Here is a 17,340-nt window from a genome sequence, read left to right as displayed (position 1 = left end):
TTTGTCAGGTATGTTATTTCACGAGGTTACATTGCTGCCTGGCTCAGATAGATTCAGGAACACCTGGGCAGCTACTTAGATAGCCCTCGCTATAGATAGCTCTAGCCTAAGCTATCACTGTAGATTCCTAAGCTGTTCAAATTGCGCCTAGTCTATCTCCTTAAGTAGCAGGTTAGAGAGAGTCTCTATAGCTCACTAAAGAACCCAAGACTCTCACTCTTAGCTCCATAGAGTTATTCACAACTAAGAAAGAAGAAGTATATAGTCAAGACAAGACTACACTATATTCTTGACGCACATTATCTCTCATATAGCATATAGTTTTAGCCAATCAGAAGTGTGCCAAGATTCAGTCTATAATTAATCTCTTATAAATCTTTCGCAAGATTAATATCTAGATCTAAGAGCTCTAGAGCTCAAGGGCTAACACCTTAAGCAAGTAATACAATTTCACAGCTCCCCAGACCAATATAGATCAAAACCAAGTCAGTCACTAATTACTTACAAGTCAGGTATAGATCAGGTAAAGATCAGGTACTAGTAACTTATAGATAAATTAAAAGTAAGTTTGGTAAGTTATAGATAATGAACTAGTGAGGTAGGAATAAGGAAAAGATAAGATATAGGCTAGGTATCTAGGTGTTAGATAGAGGATGTAACTTAGGAGCTAAATAGATACAAGAATAGAGCCTATATATCTGGATAGCCTAAAAAAGCACCTAGAGAGGCCCTTAGAGCCCTGTTAGAGAAATATATGGTATTTATGAGTCTTGTGTGCTGTGTGAGGAGAAGTGTGTGTCCCTGAGACACAACGCTGTATTCTCAGGTTAGTCTAGGGGGGAGAAGTGGTCTTAAGATTGATGAAGGGGGGAAAATGCAAGGGATGAACAGTTGCATTTCAACGTCCCGCAAATTGACAGTCTTTTATTGCGCTAATCAAAGCAGTGAATATGTATGCTTCGCTATTGCGTTGCTGCCGAGTTTATGCTGCCCAGAGACTCGAGGCTGCTCATAGACTCTACGAAAGGTAGGCAATGGTGTCGTCGTGAAGTCTATTGGAAAGAATCTGGAAGCTATCGAGAACAGATCTAGAAGCAGAATGGGAAGTCGAGAATACGGCGGTCGACTGTATCGACGTCGGACAAGCCCGTGTGAAAGTAGATGGCGAGCTTGAGCAAGCATCAGAGCGAGGTCGGAGATGAGAGCGCGTCCGACACTGAGGATGAGACTGACGAGTATTTGTGGATGAGAATGCTTCGTTGTAAGCCTTACTCGCTCATTGACACCATAATCCGGCGGGCTTCAATGTCCCTGCTTATGTGCCACGCCACGATCAGCGCTCTACTCTAGTAACGGAGAGACTGACCACTAATGGCAGGAAGCGCCCGTTAGAGAGCGCCAAGCACTAGGCTGACTTCCATCACCGAGCATCAAAGCGGAGGTCACATCCTCCTGATGGAGATGTGCGCCCTCAGCGCCTGATGAGGCGAGGCATTGGCCGTGGAAGAGCTCACTCGATCGATGACCTGAGGGGAGGGGCGCCGCCATAGCCATAGGGCCTACGCTGAATCAGGTGCACAGAATCAGCGGAAGCGTGGGCCTGGGAGTGTCGGGGATATAAAAGTTCTCGTCGTGTCAATTCCAAATTCATATTCTCGGGTACTGCATTTCGGCAGAAAGCTCATACTGAATTCTGAGGACGAGTCCTCCGCGACGATCGAGAGCCGGATTCAGGCAGGGACACAGCTACGCTTCGAGAAATTAGGTAGGGCCGATGTTGCAGTGCAGTGAGCCCGTATTCACTCTGGTCCATCGCTGTGGATATGCATTATGATAGTGGTCGCACCCTTCGGTTGCAGCCACTCCTACAAGAGAAGAGTGGGATCATACTGTCCTCTTAAACAGCATTGCGTCCAGTCTCGTGAGGCGGCCTGCAGGCTGACTGGAGGCTGATGAATGGCGACGGCGGCGGTGAAGACCATGAAGAGCATGTCCAGGATGAACGAACCCAAGGATACGGCAGAGAATAAGGCAGGGATGGCAACAGCATTCGTGCCGGCGATGGCAACGGCAAAGGAGTGCTAACCACTGGACGCACCAATGGACTGGTTTCTGGTCGGTAGTCTCATCGCGGAAATGGACATCCCTTAGAGCTCACAATGCGGTAAGTGTCCATCAGCTGCGGACGACAGCCAATGACATATGCATACAGACCGGCCAATCCTGCAGATGCTAGCCTTCAATGCCAGAAAAGTCACCGCAGAGCGAAGGCCCGAGGAGCATATTCTATGCTTAAACTGAATGCAGGCTTCTTCAGCGGCTCAGGCGCGGCAAGTTGGATACCTACTGGATACAGCCTCCACGCAGCCTCCACACTTCGCTGGTCAAGGTTCGGACCGGACTGTGGGAGAAACCTTCCTTCGACCTCACCTGCTCCAGAAGGATCCGGGCGTTCAGCAAGACTGCTCCGTAAAAGCCTAAGATCATCTTGACCTTCCGCGAGGCTTCAATCCGATAAGACTGGCCCGGCTCACTGGGCACATACGTTCTGACAGCGGTGACCAGTAAGTAGACGACGACTGCATGTGAGCAGGGAGTGCACCTGATATGCTGCATGCTGGGCGAGAGGGTTTCAGCGAACCGGGTTGTATCTGTCAGCTCTTGCATCTGTCAAGTCCTTGTTTACGAGGACTCTCCATCAACTCGCCCGACCGTGAGTTGTACATCAAGAATGAGTGGCCTTTGGGGTAAGCTGGCCAGAACGGCGCCCCATACGTCGATCGTCAGGCATTGGCTAGATCGAAGACCTATGCAACACGTCAAATCATCATCTTGGACGGCCAGCTGCCAGATTGACCAAAATACGAGGTTGTTTGTTGTGCTCCTTATCATCTGTCGACGGTTGTGACATCCCAACTCAACGCCAGACGCAGGGGCATGCAGTAAATATTCTCATTTTTCCCACCACGAGCATCTGCTCAATCCGCAGTCTCTCAAGCTGAATATCCGATGTCAGCGCAATGTACACCGGGTCAGGCTGGACTACTCAGGTTGGTATGATCTGCAACTTGCTTCAGATCGAACCGAAGGAAGTCCGCTGCAGAAGCACAGCCTTCATCAGTTGCGGGCGGGACCGACCGTGTTCCGCTATCAGCTGCTTGAAGTCTCATGCCACGCATCTTCCCACTAAGACCGTTGCTGGAACGGAACTGGCTGGATTTGTCATAGTGTCAATCGACGGTACGTCGGCCTTTGAGCCTGAGACTCTGAATAGACTGTCCGTGACAGAATCAAACCGAAGAAGCGGAACGCTGTCGTCACCTACAAGACGAAGCATCTTCACTTACTTGCATCCCAGAGTCTACATTGTTTGACTATGACGCACCGCACGACAGATTCAAAGGATACGCGCCGCTGCTCTCCAGTCCTTCGAACTCCCCCCTGTCACGCTGTCAGGGGGAGAGGAGAACTGAGGTAGGAAAGGAGGGGGTATGGGTGAATGCGTTACTAATGCTAAGGAGCTATGAACTGGGTTGCATCTGACTGTGGTCTGATATATCTATTACTCTGAGTTTAGCCTGGCCTTAAAGGTCTGTTGATGACCTTTGTGGGCCAAGTGAGGTGAGGTGAGTTCACGTGACCCCTGCGCGTGACACTCCCTGGAACGGCCCAATGACAAGGTTGTCTACAAGAGATCTCGCGTTGGTCTATTCTCCGAGTGAGTCTGAGGACAAGGATGAGGTAGACAGCGGAGACGAGCTCGTGCCAGACGCAGAAGAAGAAAATGTGGGAGATATGGATAAGCAGTTCATAGCCGACGGGGACGGGGATGATGATGGGATTGATGAAGAGTGGTACGTAGTGAGCTTTCGAAGCAGGGCTGGTCGATATCAGAGCGGAGAGCGGCGAAAGGCTTGGGGGCAGAGGAGCTGATCCTCAGGATGAGATTCTAAACGCCCCGGAGCTCCGGCCGAACATGGTGGGAAGGGTCCTCGGTTGGATTGTACGACTCTACAGTGGCTGATAGCGCTGCCTTTGCTGCCACGTCGTGATCAGACCCCCTTCTCGCCAATCACGTTCGAACAACTCTACGCCCACCGTTCAACGGACTATGGATTCAACTCAGGGAACCACTGCCTTCGCAAGGACTACGAGAACACAGCCGCAACAACCTCTGCACAGCCACTACTCCATCGCCACCCGCAGCAACCCAGCCGACACCACGACACGCAGCGTTCAGGTGATCGCCATCCATCACACCTGCATTTACTGTCTTCAAGCTGTCTTATTTCTGGCTACGTATCCAATCCTTAACCACAACGAACCGAGTCACACGCCTGTCGATTCCAAGCAAGTCTTCCAATTCGAATACGGGTCTTCCGGCTCAGTGAGCTGATTCGGTGGGGGCATACCGACCCAAGTCAGGACGTAAGAATCACCTCCGCCTGAACGCCACGCCGAGCTGTAAACCATGCTCTGCAGACTTTGCCCGTGGATCGACAAGACATTGCGCAACACGTCCTCGCATGGCCGACTATTGGTCATGGATACACATCTACTGGTTGTTCACGGGCGACGACGCTTCTTCCGTCAGGCGCGAGCTCAGGCTCACAGCGGACACTGTCCTAGCAATCAATCATCGCCAAAGGCTCTCTCGACGACGGTCGAGCTCGGATGAGATCTTCGTAAGAGGGCACTGCATTCGACGATTCGGGTTTCCATCAACAACGCTCGAATATCGTTACCCCGAGTCCTTCGTTCCGATCACACTGGAATCAAATTTGCGACAACCCTACCTGCGCAGCAGAACACAACATGATGTCAAGTACTCTGTCTCGCTGTCGACACCGTTGGGGCCGTTGTCGCTCGCTCGCTGGCTGACTGTGTGTAGCGTGCAGTTCTCCAGCATGCGCGATCAAGGCAAGAGTGCCGGTCTGGTTGTTGGGGATCGTGCGAACACAATTTTATCTATAGAGCTGGCGTGTGGCGCAAATAGGTTGATGTATTCATGTATGTAGAAGCTGTACGGTAGAACACAAATGGGAAATCCAGCCAGCGAAGCATCACCATGACTAGATATTTTGAATTGTGAATGGATAGAGAATCTGGACTGCAAAATGTTTTAGGCATGAATCTCGGCTGCCGCATGGGTCGAATGTATTGACGTTCCTAGCTTGGGAAGCCTCTGTCTGTCGACATCTGGGTAGTAGCCGGAGTACTTCCAGCTCTAGCTCTATCAGTCCAGCTTCTTGTTAACTCTGCTTCATCGTCGCCGTCACAACACGCCGCTCCTCGCAACGAAACACCCCTCAGTCAAACGTGATCTTCTTCCCCGCGAATGCCGCCGCACCGCTTGCCATCACCGCTGCCTGCTGCTTTCTCGCCTTCGCCGCTTCCCACGATGGATGCACAGGACCCGTGTCGTCGCGGATTTTAGGCTTCTCGGTCACTTGCCCCGGTCGGGCATGGTCGTCCTTGCTTCGGCTGCCACCTCGCCCTCGTCCTTGTCCGGCGCCTCTACTACTTCGAGGTCCAGCTCCGCTGTTTCTACCACCAGTGTTGACGGAAGAAGCTACAGCGCCTTTTCGCGCATCCCAGCCTGCGTCCTTGGTCTTGGTCTGTTTCTGCAAGTGCTTCGCGTTCTTGCCGTACTTCATCTCTGCGATCTGCCGACGGGCTTGCTGGCCTCGACGATTCTTGCGTTCGATGGGTATTGTTTCGGGCTCTTGATCCGAGTCTGAATCAGAGCCGGGGTCGTAGTAGCCGCCCATAGAGAGAGATGGGAGGAAGGCTGTCGTTGATGTGGTCGTAGGTGGGGTGGGTTTGAGAGAGTGGCCATTTCGAGGGGCAGGCTGTTGTGGATGGGAAGATGGAGCGGAGTCCGCATCGGAGCCAGAGTAGTGTTCGCTCTCCTCCGACGAGTCTGAGCTCGGAGCAGAACCGGAGACGGAGATCTCGTTGGAGTCGACAGCTTCTGAATCTGAGGCGGAAATGGATGGCGACTGCCGTGAACCGTGGGCGCCGGATTCGTTGCCTGCATCCTCCTCATCCGAGAAGCCTTCGAATGAGTCGTCATCGAACAATTCATCGTCCTCGCCGTCTTCTTCGCTTCCCTCCTCATCAGTTGTGATCTCCATTGGATCAAGCTCCTCATCTGCAACTCTCGATCGTTTGCTGATCATCGCATGCTCCTTGTTGGCCTTCGTCGTGGACTGCACAGTGCCGCTGCCCTCCTTAGCGGTCCCGCCAGCACCATCTTCGATACCTAGTGCCCGGTACACCTCACTCGTTGCTGCAGCCATCGCTTTCCGGACCGGCTCGCTCCCAAACAATCTGCCAAGCACATTGCCTTCCGCAGTAGACTTGACACCATCAAGATGTGGTTCTGCTCCATAGACCGTGACAAAGCAAGCAGACTCCCGCACACGTTTGGCCTTGCTCAAACTCTTCACCAGATGATTCGCTGCTGTCTTCTCCAGGTCTAACTGCTTCAGAATAATTGCTTCCTCCCGCAGCCTCAACAGCGTCTGGGGTTCCTTGCTGGCGCTTTTCTGCCGACGGCCCATCTTCTGGCGCTCAAAGCCTCGAGCGAGACGCAGAGCTGCGTGAAGTGATTTCCGAGACTGCTCGAGCGTTTTCCTGAACTGGCTGAGTTGTTGTTGGTTGACTGTTGTTCTGCGACGGGTTGAAGCATAGTAGGAAGCTATTGGGGCTGAGTCGGCCTCCAGATCGTCGCGCTTGCGTTTGGACATGGTGGTGACGTAGTCGGGCGTTCTCGAGCTCGCAGCGTTGTTGTGTGACGAAGGCAAAATCTTCGGTGAAGAACTTGGACGGCGCCTTTTTCAGGCAACCTTGGAAACTCCCCGCAAAGTGATCCGAAGTGCAGCCGAACTTTTTCTCCGCAGTCGATGATTTCGAGTCTCGATTTATGCGGCGACACACACGCGGTCACGTCTGCGCGTAGCTTGGTCGGAGACTATGCGCTTGCGAGAGTGAATCACTTGCGCGTCACGAGCCTCGTACAGCGGTCTTACTGCATGTGCCTCAACTATTTCGGCAGACTCGAGCACGTGTCCCTGACCAAGCACTCGGAAAGCCTCGCCGGCATCGTTGACGGGTTGCTGCATCTCGGACACGAACCCGCGACTTCTCCTCGGGCGTCGCGCCTCTGGTCTCCGCCGTCGACGATGGCAACGCCTGCATGCCTCCTGCTCACCCTCATCCTCACCGGCGTCCAATCCCATTACGAATATCCTACCCTCCTTGACGACAAGCGGCTCGAACACCTCCTCCTCGCTGGCAAACAGATCCTCTACAAGTCACATCAAGAAAGCGACGTCCGACAAGCACTCGGCTTCTCGTCCAAAGTCTGGGCTGGCCTCACCGCAGTCTTCAAGGCGGCTGTACCGGTGCTCGAGGGCAAGAGTTTTGCGAGGTCACAGCGCGATGATGCTACAAATGGCGGCGATGTCGAGAATGGCGAGCCGCTGAGCAATAGTTCGTCAGATCTGATCGCCTCGAACTATCTGAGCTTGGTCAAGGACATCGAGAGACTAAATGATCTGTGTACAATAGCGAGGAACTTGCTAGCGACGACGAAACGAGCACAAAATCTGGCAGCGGAAGAAGGCTTCGACCAGCAAGTGTTGGCTCTTATCAATGTCTGCGTCAAGGTCACCGCCAGAGGCTTCGATGGCGAAGGCGGCAATGTACGCAGCGAGGAGCGCTGGGGAAAGGTTGTCAACCTTTACAAGAGATTGTTGATCACATGTTTGCAGTTCTTGCACAACTTCATTATGCATAACGAGCAGAGAAAGCTGGTGCTGTGGTTGGACCTATTCGGAGTGGCTGCGAAGAATAAGATTGCTGAAGCTGAGGCGGCCAGAGCTCGACTTCCGACTACCGAAGCAGCGAATGCGCAGGCGAATGGCGATGCTGCAGCGACACAACAACCACAAGCGAACACTCTCGAGATCGAGGTCACAGTCGAAGGCGGAGAGAACGTCGGTGAGGACGAAGACGTTCGCGATCGCGTCTCGGTCGCAATGGAGAGATTGCAGCAGATGGCCAATAGCAACCTTCTACCAAGCGACATGGCTGCCGGACTCGGCTACAGCATGGACGACGTACACGCACTCTTCGATATGATGAGCACAGAGGACGGAGCGACTGCGACTGCACAAAACAACGCTCGGCTACTGATGAATAAGATTAAACATGATATGGAGCGCCTGTCTGAGCTCCCAGGACCACCAGACAGCAGCTCAGATCCTAGTCTGAAAGTCAGCGAAGCCGTGAGGGCGCAAGTGCCCAACAAAGAGCTGCCTCCCTCCGTCGAGCAGGCCATCAGAAACGCCGCCATGAACATACAACGTGGCCAAAAGATGTGGGACGGTGCTTTTGATGCTTCCTCAGTCGGCATGGCACCCGTCAAGAACGACGAGATACTCGAGCAAGACTTGCAGATGCCTCGTTCCGCTCAGTCCGCCGCCGAGACCCTGCAAGAAGCCAAAGACGAGTTGATGGCTCGACTTCAAGATCCTCCATCCGCACTCGACGACGAAGAGGACCTCTATGACGACGATGCGACAGCTTCGGGCATTGTTGAGAATGGTCACGAGTCCGGTGAAGAAATATCTGATCCAGAGGAGGATGAGCTTGACGATGAAGATGAAGACGATGCTTCGGATACCTCGTACCGGCCGTCCAACGACCAGGAGCGCGGTTTACTCACCGATGTGCCTCTCGTCCTAGGGCCGACCGAGATTGAGGCCCTCCCCATGATCATCCAAGCTGGTATCGTTGACAACTTCGGTACAAATACCAAGAACAGCACTCCACAACACACCGCACAAGAACGACAAAACATTCGCAACATGCAGTCGGTCCGCTGTCACATCTTGCTCGCGCAGGAAGCTGGCCGAAATGTGCTGCGTGAGCTTCTCATCTTCATCGCAGCCTGGGACCTGCCGGACGATGAATTCTACTTCAAGATGATGGTACAGATCATGGAGGCGATTCTCAAGAATGGGCTGATGAGCCATGCATATGCGGACTTCGGACAGGCAAAGGACATAATAAGTCCTGCGCAGGCGGTGGTGGTCAAGATTCTGACACATATCTATCGGAGCAAGTACAGTCCTGCAAGCGCCCAAGCGGAGCGAAACCGAGGAAATATGCGACCTGGAGCGGATGCGAATGACTTGCAGGCTCAATTCAAGGGTCTGAAGGCTCCGGCGGCGCTCACTCGTGTTGACGTTCTGACTGTGCGCTACATTTTCACCGTGTTCCGTGGCAATATTGTACCAGAAACATGCGCGTTGATCTACCTGCAGGGTCAGATCCGGCAAGGACTGGCGCTGGCGGAAGACTTCCCGTTGAATCTGTGGGATATGGAACGAGTCTACGAAGGCGTGTACCAGTTCCTGGAGTTCTTCGCGGTCCTCACGGAGAACAACGACTGGAATCGGCTCCTGGTAGACTGGGAGATCGTGTATGATCTTGTCACACTGATCAAAGAGCTTGAGGGCGCTGTGGCGAAGGTCAATCCGTTGACTGTTGCAGCTAAAGCCAAATCAGGCGAAAATGAGATGCCGCCCCCAGCGCTTCCGGCGGAACCAGAGCCCGCCTCAACAGTGCCTGTCGCTGTTGAACGACCTTACAGCCTTTCACCTTCGCCCTCTCCACCTCCGCCGCTGCCAACTCATGCAACGACTAACGGCACAATGCAGCAACCGAATAACAACCACAACATTTCTCCTCCACCCCTCGCTGCCCCGCCGCCACCTCAGCCTCCGCTACCCGAAGACCCATCAACATTCCCATGGCGTAACCTCAAGAAGCTCATCATCCTCGTCCTCTCGTCCCTAGTCTGGAAGTCGCGCCACGTTCAAGACCAGATTCGCGAGACCGGCGGCGTCGACGTCATCCTCAACTGTACGGTGCATGACGCCAACAATCCGTACATCAGGGAGCACGCTGTGATGTGTCTGAAGTTTCTGCTCGAGGGGAACGAGGTCAATCAGGCTTTGGTGAGAGAACTGGAGAAGGAAGGTGGTGTCAATGGGCATGCAGGTTGGGATAAGGATCAGGAAGGGTGGGTTGGGGGGTATAACAAGGCGGCGGAGGATGTGGTGAGACGAGGAGGAGTTCGGGGCAGGGCCGTTAGTGAAGGTGCCATGCCGGCCGGAGGTGTGCCCGGACGTGTTGCTGGAAACGGCGGTCAAGTTGGGAGCGTTTTGGAGGAGGTTGATTAAGGTGCTCAGGCGCCCTTTGTTGGTGGAAAGTCTTCCGTGTTGTTGCAGTGTACAGAACAAGCCGAACGGCACAAGAGATCGATTCGTAGCAACGATTCAGATTCAGGCAGAACTGCTCTAGCCGGAGACTGTCATTCGCACACACATTGTTCGAAACTCCGAGCACTTCAAACAGGAAGTGCTCTGCCGCATGTCACCGCAGGTACTTCTTGAACCATTTGACAGCCTGCTCAGCCGCATCGTCAGCAGCCCGCATTTGCTCCTTATACACCTCCCTCGCCCTGACCGCAAATCCATGCGGGATGTTGCCTCTGTACACAACGACCTCATAATCATTCTCCTCCGGTCTCCCCACCTCCTCCCTGAGCGCGACCTCGACCTCCTCCACCTTCTTGATCGGCATGGTCATGTCTTTGTCCGCGAGTGCCAGACTCAGCGGCACGTGCTTCAGCTTGACTACGTCCACGATCTCCTTGGGCACATCCAGCCAGCTAGGGTGGGCTGTGAACGCTGCGTCGATGAGGTTCTCACCAGCGTCCTTGTCGTCGGCGGAAAGTGGTGCAGCGCACAACTTCATCGTGAGCCAGCCGCCATAGCAGTAGCCAGTGGCGCCAAGCTTGCCGTCATCGCCCATCTCACCCTTCAGATTTCGGGCGAGGGAAATCATCTCGTCCATACACTGAAACCTTTGCTTCCGCTTCGTAATAAACGGCAAAGCAACAACGATCAGGCGCGTGAAAGTCCACGCCTTGCGCAGCCAGGCGAGTGGATTCCAGCCGACGGGGTCACTGAGGATGTCTGTCAATTCCAACGCACTGGTGTCCAAGCCGCCGCCGGGCGGGACATCCGGGGCGATGACATCGATGCCGGTTGAGGCGGCGAGGCGGTCAGCGAGGAGTTTGTTGTTGACGAGGGCGAGGCCAAAGCCGTCACAAAGGTAGAGAATCTTGGAGGCAGTGAAAGTGTTGGAAGCGGACGTAAAGTAGCAGGCTACGCCGTGTATGATCATCATCTCTCCAGCGGGTGTGCCAGTCGCGCGGCCGCCGCGGAAGCAGTCGGCGCAGGCCATGGTGACAGCGCGGTTGAAAAGATCGTAGGGTGATGAGTGTCTGTTGATGGCTGTGCAACGTGCTTGTGAGTTCAATCCCAGCGAGCAATACGGCGAACAAGTTCAGATTTATAGTTTTCTGTGCTCACCGAAAAGATAGACCTACCCGAAGCTATGATTCACCTCGTACATCCAGCATGGTTGGCGGCCTGTCTGGCGCGTCGCTTGATGCAACTTTCAGCTTGTGTGACTCACGATGCACCGTTATGTCCTGGCGATGGCGTATTTTAATGTAGGTCGAAACAAGGGTGTTCTTTATCTCCTGATGTGCGTCACCTAAGCGAAAATGGACGCCTTCGGGCCCGAGGAAACTGTCATTGGTGTGGCCTGCATCTTGACACTAGCTTCACATTCGACCTGCATTCAACACTCTGCGCGGTTGCAGTGTGGCTTCGTATGTTCAAGCTCGAGCACGCTTTCGCAACATGGAAAAGGTTTTGGGAAAAGCTCAGGTCCTGCTTTGGGAAGCCCACCTTCCGCATTCGGAAATCGCAAGTTCTATCTATTCATTCACGGCTGTCAGGATACAAATTACCCTCCCCTGCTTGACATTCTCACTTCCCGAAGGCCACTTTCTCGTGAGCTGTTCCAGATATAAATGCCCCGCCTTCATGCCAGGGAGAGTCGGGGGCGCAAGGTTTGCGACCGTGCCTCCAGATTGAAGAAACGCCTATAAAACTGGTAAACCGCGAAAACCTTGGCAGGCCATAGAGCCCACCCCTCTCAGCAGGTCGAGGCTGGGATGCTCTACCACAACATACACAAGTTGTAGTATACTACTGCGCTTCTCGGGAGAGTGATGCCCTTGGACTCCGACACTTCCTTAGCCCGAGAAGCACGATGTAGAGGCTACCTGGAGTAAGTGCCTTGAGGATCCTGAGCGGTACTTACCCCACGTCAAGCTTTGTCGCGCACATACTGCAGGTAATGTTTTCATCAACGTCCTTCCATACCATTTCATCAAGATAGCTGTTCCATCGCCGGCCGTGACCTCAATCCCACGAAGTCGACAAGCGTGGCTGCCTTCCGAATTGCTTGCAAGCTTGCTACAACCTTCACGTCTTGACCGGCAATATGAACACCAACAACAGCGCTTCGGGAACAGTAGTGCCAACATCACGCGCCACCAAAGCTCTACCTGCATCGAACGCCGGAGATGATGGTGATACTCGAGCCGCCCTCACTACTCGCACAATCCCGAAGATGACTCTATCCAAGGCGGACAACCCCCTCACTGCACCTCTCCCACCTCTTGCTACCGAAGTTCACGCTGCTGAACGCGCTATGGCTCGCTTCGCCGTCTCGGGTGTCTGCGTTCTCACTGGAGGCGCAGGTACGCTTGCTTTGGCATCCGCTCGGGCGTTACTCGAGCACAGCGCCACAGGAATCGCCCTATGGGATCTGTCTACGACACTCAAAACTTCTTCCTCCACCATTCAATCTCTACAGTCTGACTTTCCCGATCGGACTGTCAGCATCCACGTCTGCGACGTCACAGACGCCGACAGTATCGCTTCAGCCCTGGCAAGCACGATAGATGTCCACCGCGGCCCGATCACGACTCTCTGCTGCTTCGCCGGCATTGTCGGCTGCGTTCCCAGCGTGGCGGCCACTCCTGCTCAAATCCGCTCAGTCATCGATGTCAACCTCACTGGCTCTTTCCTTTGCGCACAGGCACTTGCCCGCCACTTGATCGCGTCCAGACACAACGGCTCAATTCTCTTCACAGCATCCATCTCAGCCCGTGCGACGAACTACCCGCAACCACAAGCCGCGTATAACATCTCGAAAGCTGGGGTTGTCACACTTACGAAGAACCTCGCTGCAGAGTGGGCTGTTCACGGTATCAGAGTCAATTGTGTGAGTCCCGGATATCTAGACACGGTGCTAAACGCTGGGGAGGGACTCGCGGAGGTGAGGAGTGTATGGGCAGATAGGAACCCGATGGGCAGAATGGGAGATGTGGAGGAGATTGTTGGCGTGGTGATATTGTGCTCCGCGCCAAGGGCGGGAAGGTATTTGAACGGGAGTGAGATCGTGGTTGATGGGGGTGGAACTTGTTTCTGATAAGGGAAGTCCACCATCAGCTACTCAGCTTCGGACCTTGCAGTCCTGCATCCTCTTTCTTCGGTGTCTTCCACCCCGTCCGCTGCTCAAGGAAGGCCTTCACACTCGTCTTGACGTTGCCTACCACCTTCTCCCACTCCTTCTTGAACTCATCATCGCTCTTCTTACCACTTCTCAACACCTCAAATATCTCAGGCTGCGCATGGTTCCCATACTCGCCGAGCACTTCCACCCGCGCCCTCTTATTCTGCTTGCGCCACGCTGGTGCGGTCTTGTTGAGCTTGTCCCGCAATGCTTCCAGGATCGTGCGTTCCATGCGTGTGAAGCAGAAAATCACGTCATAGCCACTGAAGATATCGACTGGCAGACCGCGGGATTTTCGGTTCAGGGCAGCGTTCGCCAGAGGTGGCTTGTATGCATACTGGAAGTATTTCTGGTCGAAGAGTGCATTGACCGCGGTCTTCCCCGCAAGGACGCCGTCTTTGTCGTCGAGCATACGCTTGTATGGGCAATTGAGAATTGCGGCCAGGACGGAGGCCATCTGCTTAGCGTATGCAGATCGGTGAGTCACTAAAAGACCGGCTGATGGGAAGTCGGTAAGCTTGAAAACGTTCTTGGTTCTCGTCGTCCACTCCCGGACCAACATCAGATAGCTCTGGGCAATGACCGATCTGCCGACATTGTGCGTGTCCACAAAGATGATCTTCGTAGGCGTAGCTGCGGGCGTAGGACTCGGCGAGCGAGGTCTACCGACTGGCTTCGGTTTCAAGCTTGATGGCGATTCTTTCTGTCTGACCAGCTCCTTCACACCGTGATAAACCATATCCGTCACACATCCTGTGATGACCAGCTGATGCTGCTCGAGTCGTTTGTTGAGCTTCTCCAGCTTATCGCCACCGCCCTTCAGATACCCATTGAAGAAGTCCGATGCGATCTTGTACTTCCATTGCATCACTCCAATACCCACGTCTTTATTCACCCACTGCTGCATGATGGCGTTCACCTTGTTGACATCGACTTCCAAACGCGCGACAGCATCGCGTGCCTGTTCATAGATGACTGGTTTCAATTGTTGAAGCTTTGACTCGTGCTGTTTGGTAGACACAATATCTCTCGCCCGCACGAGCTGGGCATGGATGCCGATCATGCGAAGCTGCATGAACTCGAGCTGCTCGCCGGCATCCTGGGTCTTCTTGATCAGATCCAAGCCAAATTGCACGATTGCAACGGCATCGCCGAATCCGATGGACATCTTTGAGACGCCTGCGTAAGTCGATTTGGTCGCCTGTTGTGTACAGTCTGTGCTAGTCCATGTGATTCAGGACATGAGTATACTGCGGAGAGAAGCTCTCGGCACGGATCGATGCTTCCCTTTATCGTCGGATGTTGAGCGAGGATGCTGGCTCTCCTGCTCTAGGCTATGCACAAGCCGTTTCAGCACGAAGAGATTCGACGTGTGCTGTCATTCGTCCTTGAGTAGCGAACCCCTGCTCAAGCTGAAAGCAAGTGGCACGCCGCACATTTTAGGTTTTGGGGGAATTTTGGGGTCAGGGAACTTTGGTCATTGGTTTGTGCTGTTTGGAAAGATTCTCATGTGACGCAGAAGAGAGAGCAATCCAACGCGCCGGTGCGACTCCTCCGAGGAGACGGAGCGACGCGTCTGACACAGAAATGCTATCGATCAGAAGAGCAGCTCATCCGATGCGGCTTACCAGTCCTTCTTGTCAGCCGTCGACTTGCCCTCCTTCTCCAAGCGCAGCTCCAACTCGTCCCTCGACCAGACAGCGATGACAGCGTATGCAGTCGGTCCAAAAGCAGCAGTGACTGCCAGTGCCTTCAAGACCGCCACGATCCAGTCCCGAGTGGTTGCTTCTTCCCGTTTGCCCGCAGCTCGCAACGTGAATGCCCAGAGGAAGACGCTCACGACGCCGACAAAAGTATCCCATTGCAAGAACCACAATGCACCGTCCGCTAGAGACGCGGCTTTCAGGTCACCGAAGATATTGACTAGTCTGAACACATTGCTGACCTGGAGCTGCGCATTGTATGGAATGGCAAACAGTGCTGGGAACAATGTCGCCATCCCGCAGATCAGCAGTGGGAGCAGGTGTGCCGATGCAGCGGAGGCTAGCGCAAAGATGTAGGCTCTGCGCATGTTCTTCACGGTCTTTGCTTGCGCCGCTGGTGTCGACAGATTGTAGATGTCTGGATTGAAGTAGGAGATCCCGACGGTAAGCAATGTCGTGGCAAGCAATATCCAGATTGTCCATCCCTGCTGAATGCCAGTCCAGAGCTGTTTTGTGTCGAATGAGAGCACGGACGGAGCTGGCAAAGTCATGATCAAAGATGGCAGCCCGAAACCAATCATGATTCCGACTGGAACCAGAGCAACAGCCAGTGGGTGCTTTGGAGACAGATTGTAAGCCGTTGGGCTATGGACCGTCGGTGAAGCATAGAGCTGATACGCGAAGAAGAGTGGTGCAACAACTGCAAAGCCAATAATTGCGACTCCCAAGCCAATTACGGTCGTTGAGACAAGCAAGAGCGTTCCATCATTGCCCGCGCGTAGACCCTCGAGTGTGATGAGAACCCAAGCGGCAATGACGTGCGAGCCCAAGCTGAGGAACGAGATTGAGATATCCGCACGGTTGCCATCAATGGCAGTGTAGAAGAAGGATACAAGGACAGTCAATTGCTTGTCGACTGGAGCGATTCCTGTGTAGGATTGCCTCATCGGCGCCGCGACTGGTCCAGGGATGACGGCGCCAGGTTCCGCTTGAGCACCGAGAAACTTGAGTAGCCCATTACGATACGGGAAGCCCCAGAGAGCCCAGAAAGCGAGTGCTGAGAGAGCGAGTTGGAGCGCAATCGGGAGCGCGAGGCTTCTGGTTTTCGGCGGTGCCATGACGCTTTTTTGCTGTTAGGATGGTGCTCGATCGTAAGTTGCGGCAAGGTATTTTCAGGGCAATCGCAGTTGACAAGGCACTCTGGGAAGGAATGACTATATAGCTTCGATGATCAGGCAGTCCAGTGAGGAAGGACGAGATTTGCAGGAGCTGAAGTCAGCCTTGAGAAGCGAGAGTTGGCGTTAACGCGTGAGGCGCGTCCTGAGATGTGATTGGTTGGGTACTTTTGTGTCTGATGTGGCGCTGCAGAATGCGACCCCGTTGCCATCGGCAAAGCGGCTCTCGCGATCCGACGGCAAAAAGTAAGCATCCTCTCGTAAGATCGGTCGGCGGGAACAATGATATCAACGATCCGCCAAAGAGTGGCACAAGGCCGTTGCCTGTCCGCCTTCCGCTGCAACTGAGGATGGGCCTGCCAAGCTTAGCGTCGGCACTGGACTCTACCCAAGTGCTAGTCGGGCTGTGCTAGCAGCAGCACCGGTCTGCCAAATTATCTTGCAGACGTGGAATAGATTGCGAGGAATCTGCTTGCGAAAGTCCGTGCTAGCAGGAAGAAACTAGATCTGATGGAATGGCTAAATCAGCAGGTTCCCGGCCACGGGTCTGGACATTTATGTTCCTACAGTAGGTACACTCATGGTCGTTGGTTGCCTCCACTGCCATTCCATGCTGCCCGAGCCAAGCGGCGGCACGCCCTGTTCTCTTTCGTAGAAAACTTGCGCACAGACTCCAAGCGGGCCAGTCTCTGCACTGCCCACCTAACCTGTTCGACGGAGCCTGACGCGTGCGGTAAGCGTGTTCCCAACATAGTGATCCTTATAGCACATGATGGACGTGCAGGCTCGGTTAAGGGCTTCGTTTTCCCGCTATCGTAGCAGCTGATTACGACAGATGTATCTGCGTCTGGATCGCCTCGCAATGCAGGACTCTTCGGCAGGTTTTGGGAATGGGGTCGTTCGCGCAGCTCTCGCCATCCATGATGGGTGCTGCTCCGCATTCAGCA

General features: G+C 53.9%; 5 protein-coding genes across 5 annotated transcripts; 1 reads left to right on the top strand and 4 right to left on the bottom strand.

Annotated features, from left to right (window-relative positions):
* Window positions 1-5,309: 5,309 nt before the first annotated feature.
* On the bottom strand, window positions 5,310-6,752 carry AB675_5153 (uncharacterized protein; the record flags this gene model as incomplete). Its single annotated transcript, XM_018145341.1, has 1 exon — window positions 5,310-6,752. One exon carries the CDS (start codon window positions 6,750-6,752, stop codon window positions 5,310-5,312), a length of 1,443 nt encoding a protein of 480 aa, XP_017999317.1.
* A 435-nt stretch (window positions 6,753-7,187) lies between these two features.
* On the top strand, window positions 7,188-10,256 carry AB675_5152 (Copper transport protein 86; the record flags this gene model as incomplete). The annotated part of the gene is made up of 1 exon (XM_018145340.1): window positions 7,188-10,256. One exon carries the CDS (start codon window positions 7,188-7,190, stop codon window positions 10,254-10,256), a length of 3,069 nt encoding a protein of 1,022 aa, XP_017999268.1.
* Window positions 10,257-10,449: 193 nt separating this feature from the next.
* Window positions 10,450-11,325, bottom strand: AB675_5151 (uncharacterized protein; the record flags this gene model as incomplete). The annotated part of the gene is made up of 1 exon (XM_018145339.1): window positions 10,450-11,325. One exon carries the CDS (start codon window positions 11,323-11,325, stop codon window positions 10,450-10,452), a length of 876 nt encoding a protein of 291 aa, XP_017999239.1.
* Window positions 11,326-13,447: 2,122 nt separating this feature from the next.
* Window positions 13,448-14,683, bottom strand: AB675_5149 (uncharacterized protein; the record flags this gene model as incomplete). Its single annotated transcript, XM_018145338.1, has 1 exon — window positions 13,448-14,683. One exon carries the CDS (start codon window positions 14,681-14,683, stop codon window positions 13,448-13,450), a length of 1,236 nt encoding a protein of 411 aa, XP_017999345.1.
* Window positions 14,684-15,139: 456 nt separating this feature from the next.
* AB675_5148 (uncharacterized protein) lies at window positions 15,140-16,336 on the bottom strand (the record flags this gene model as incomplete). The annotated part of the gene is made up of 1 exon (XM_018145337.1): window positions 15,140-16,336. One exon carries the CDS (start codon window positions 16,334-16,336, stop codon window positions 15,140-15,142), a length of 1,197 nt encoding a protein of 398 aa, XP_017999222.1.
* Between the last annotated feature and the right edge of the window lie 1,004 nt (window positions 16,337-17,340).

Source organism: Cyphellophora attinorum (genome assembly GCF_001299255.1).
Source record: "Cyphellophora attinorum strain CBS 131958 chromosome Unknown Contig15, whole genome shotgun sequence".
Classification (NCBI taxonomy): domain Eukaryota; kingdom Fungi; phylum Ascomycota; class Eurotiomycetes; order Chaetothyriales; family Cyphellophoraceae; genus Cyphellophora; species Cyphellophora attinorum.
This window is presented reverse-complemented; position numbering and strand designations above follow the sequence as displayed.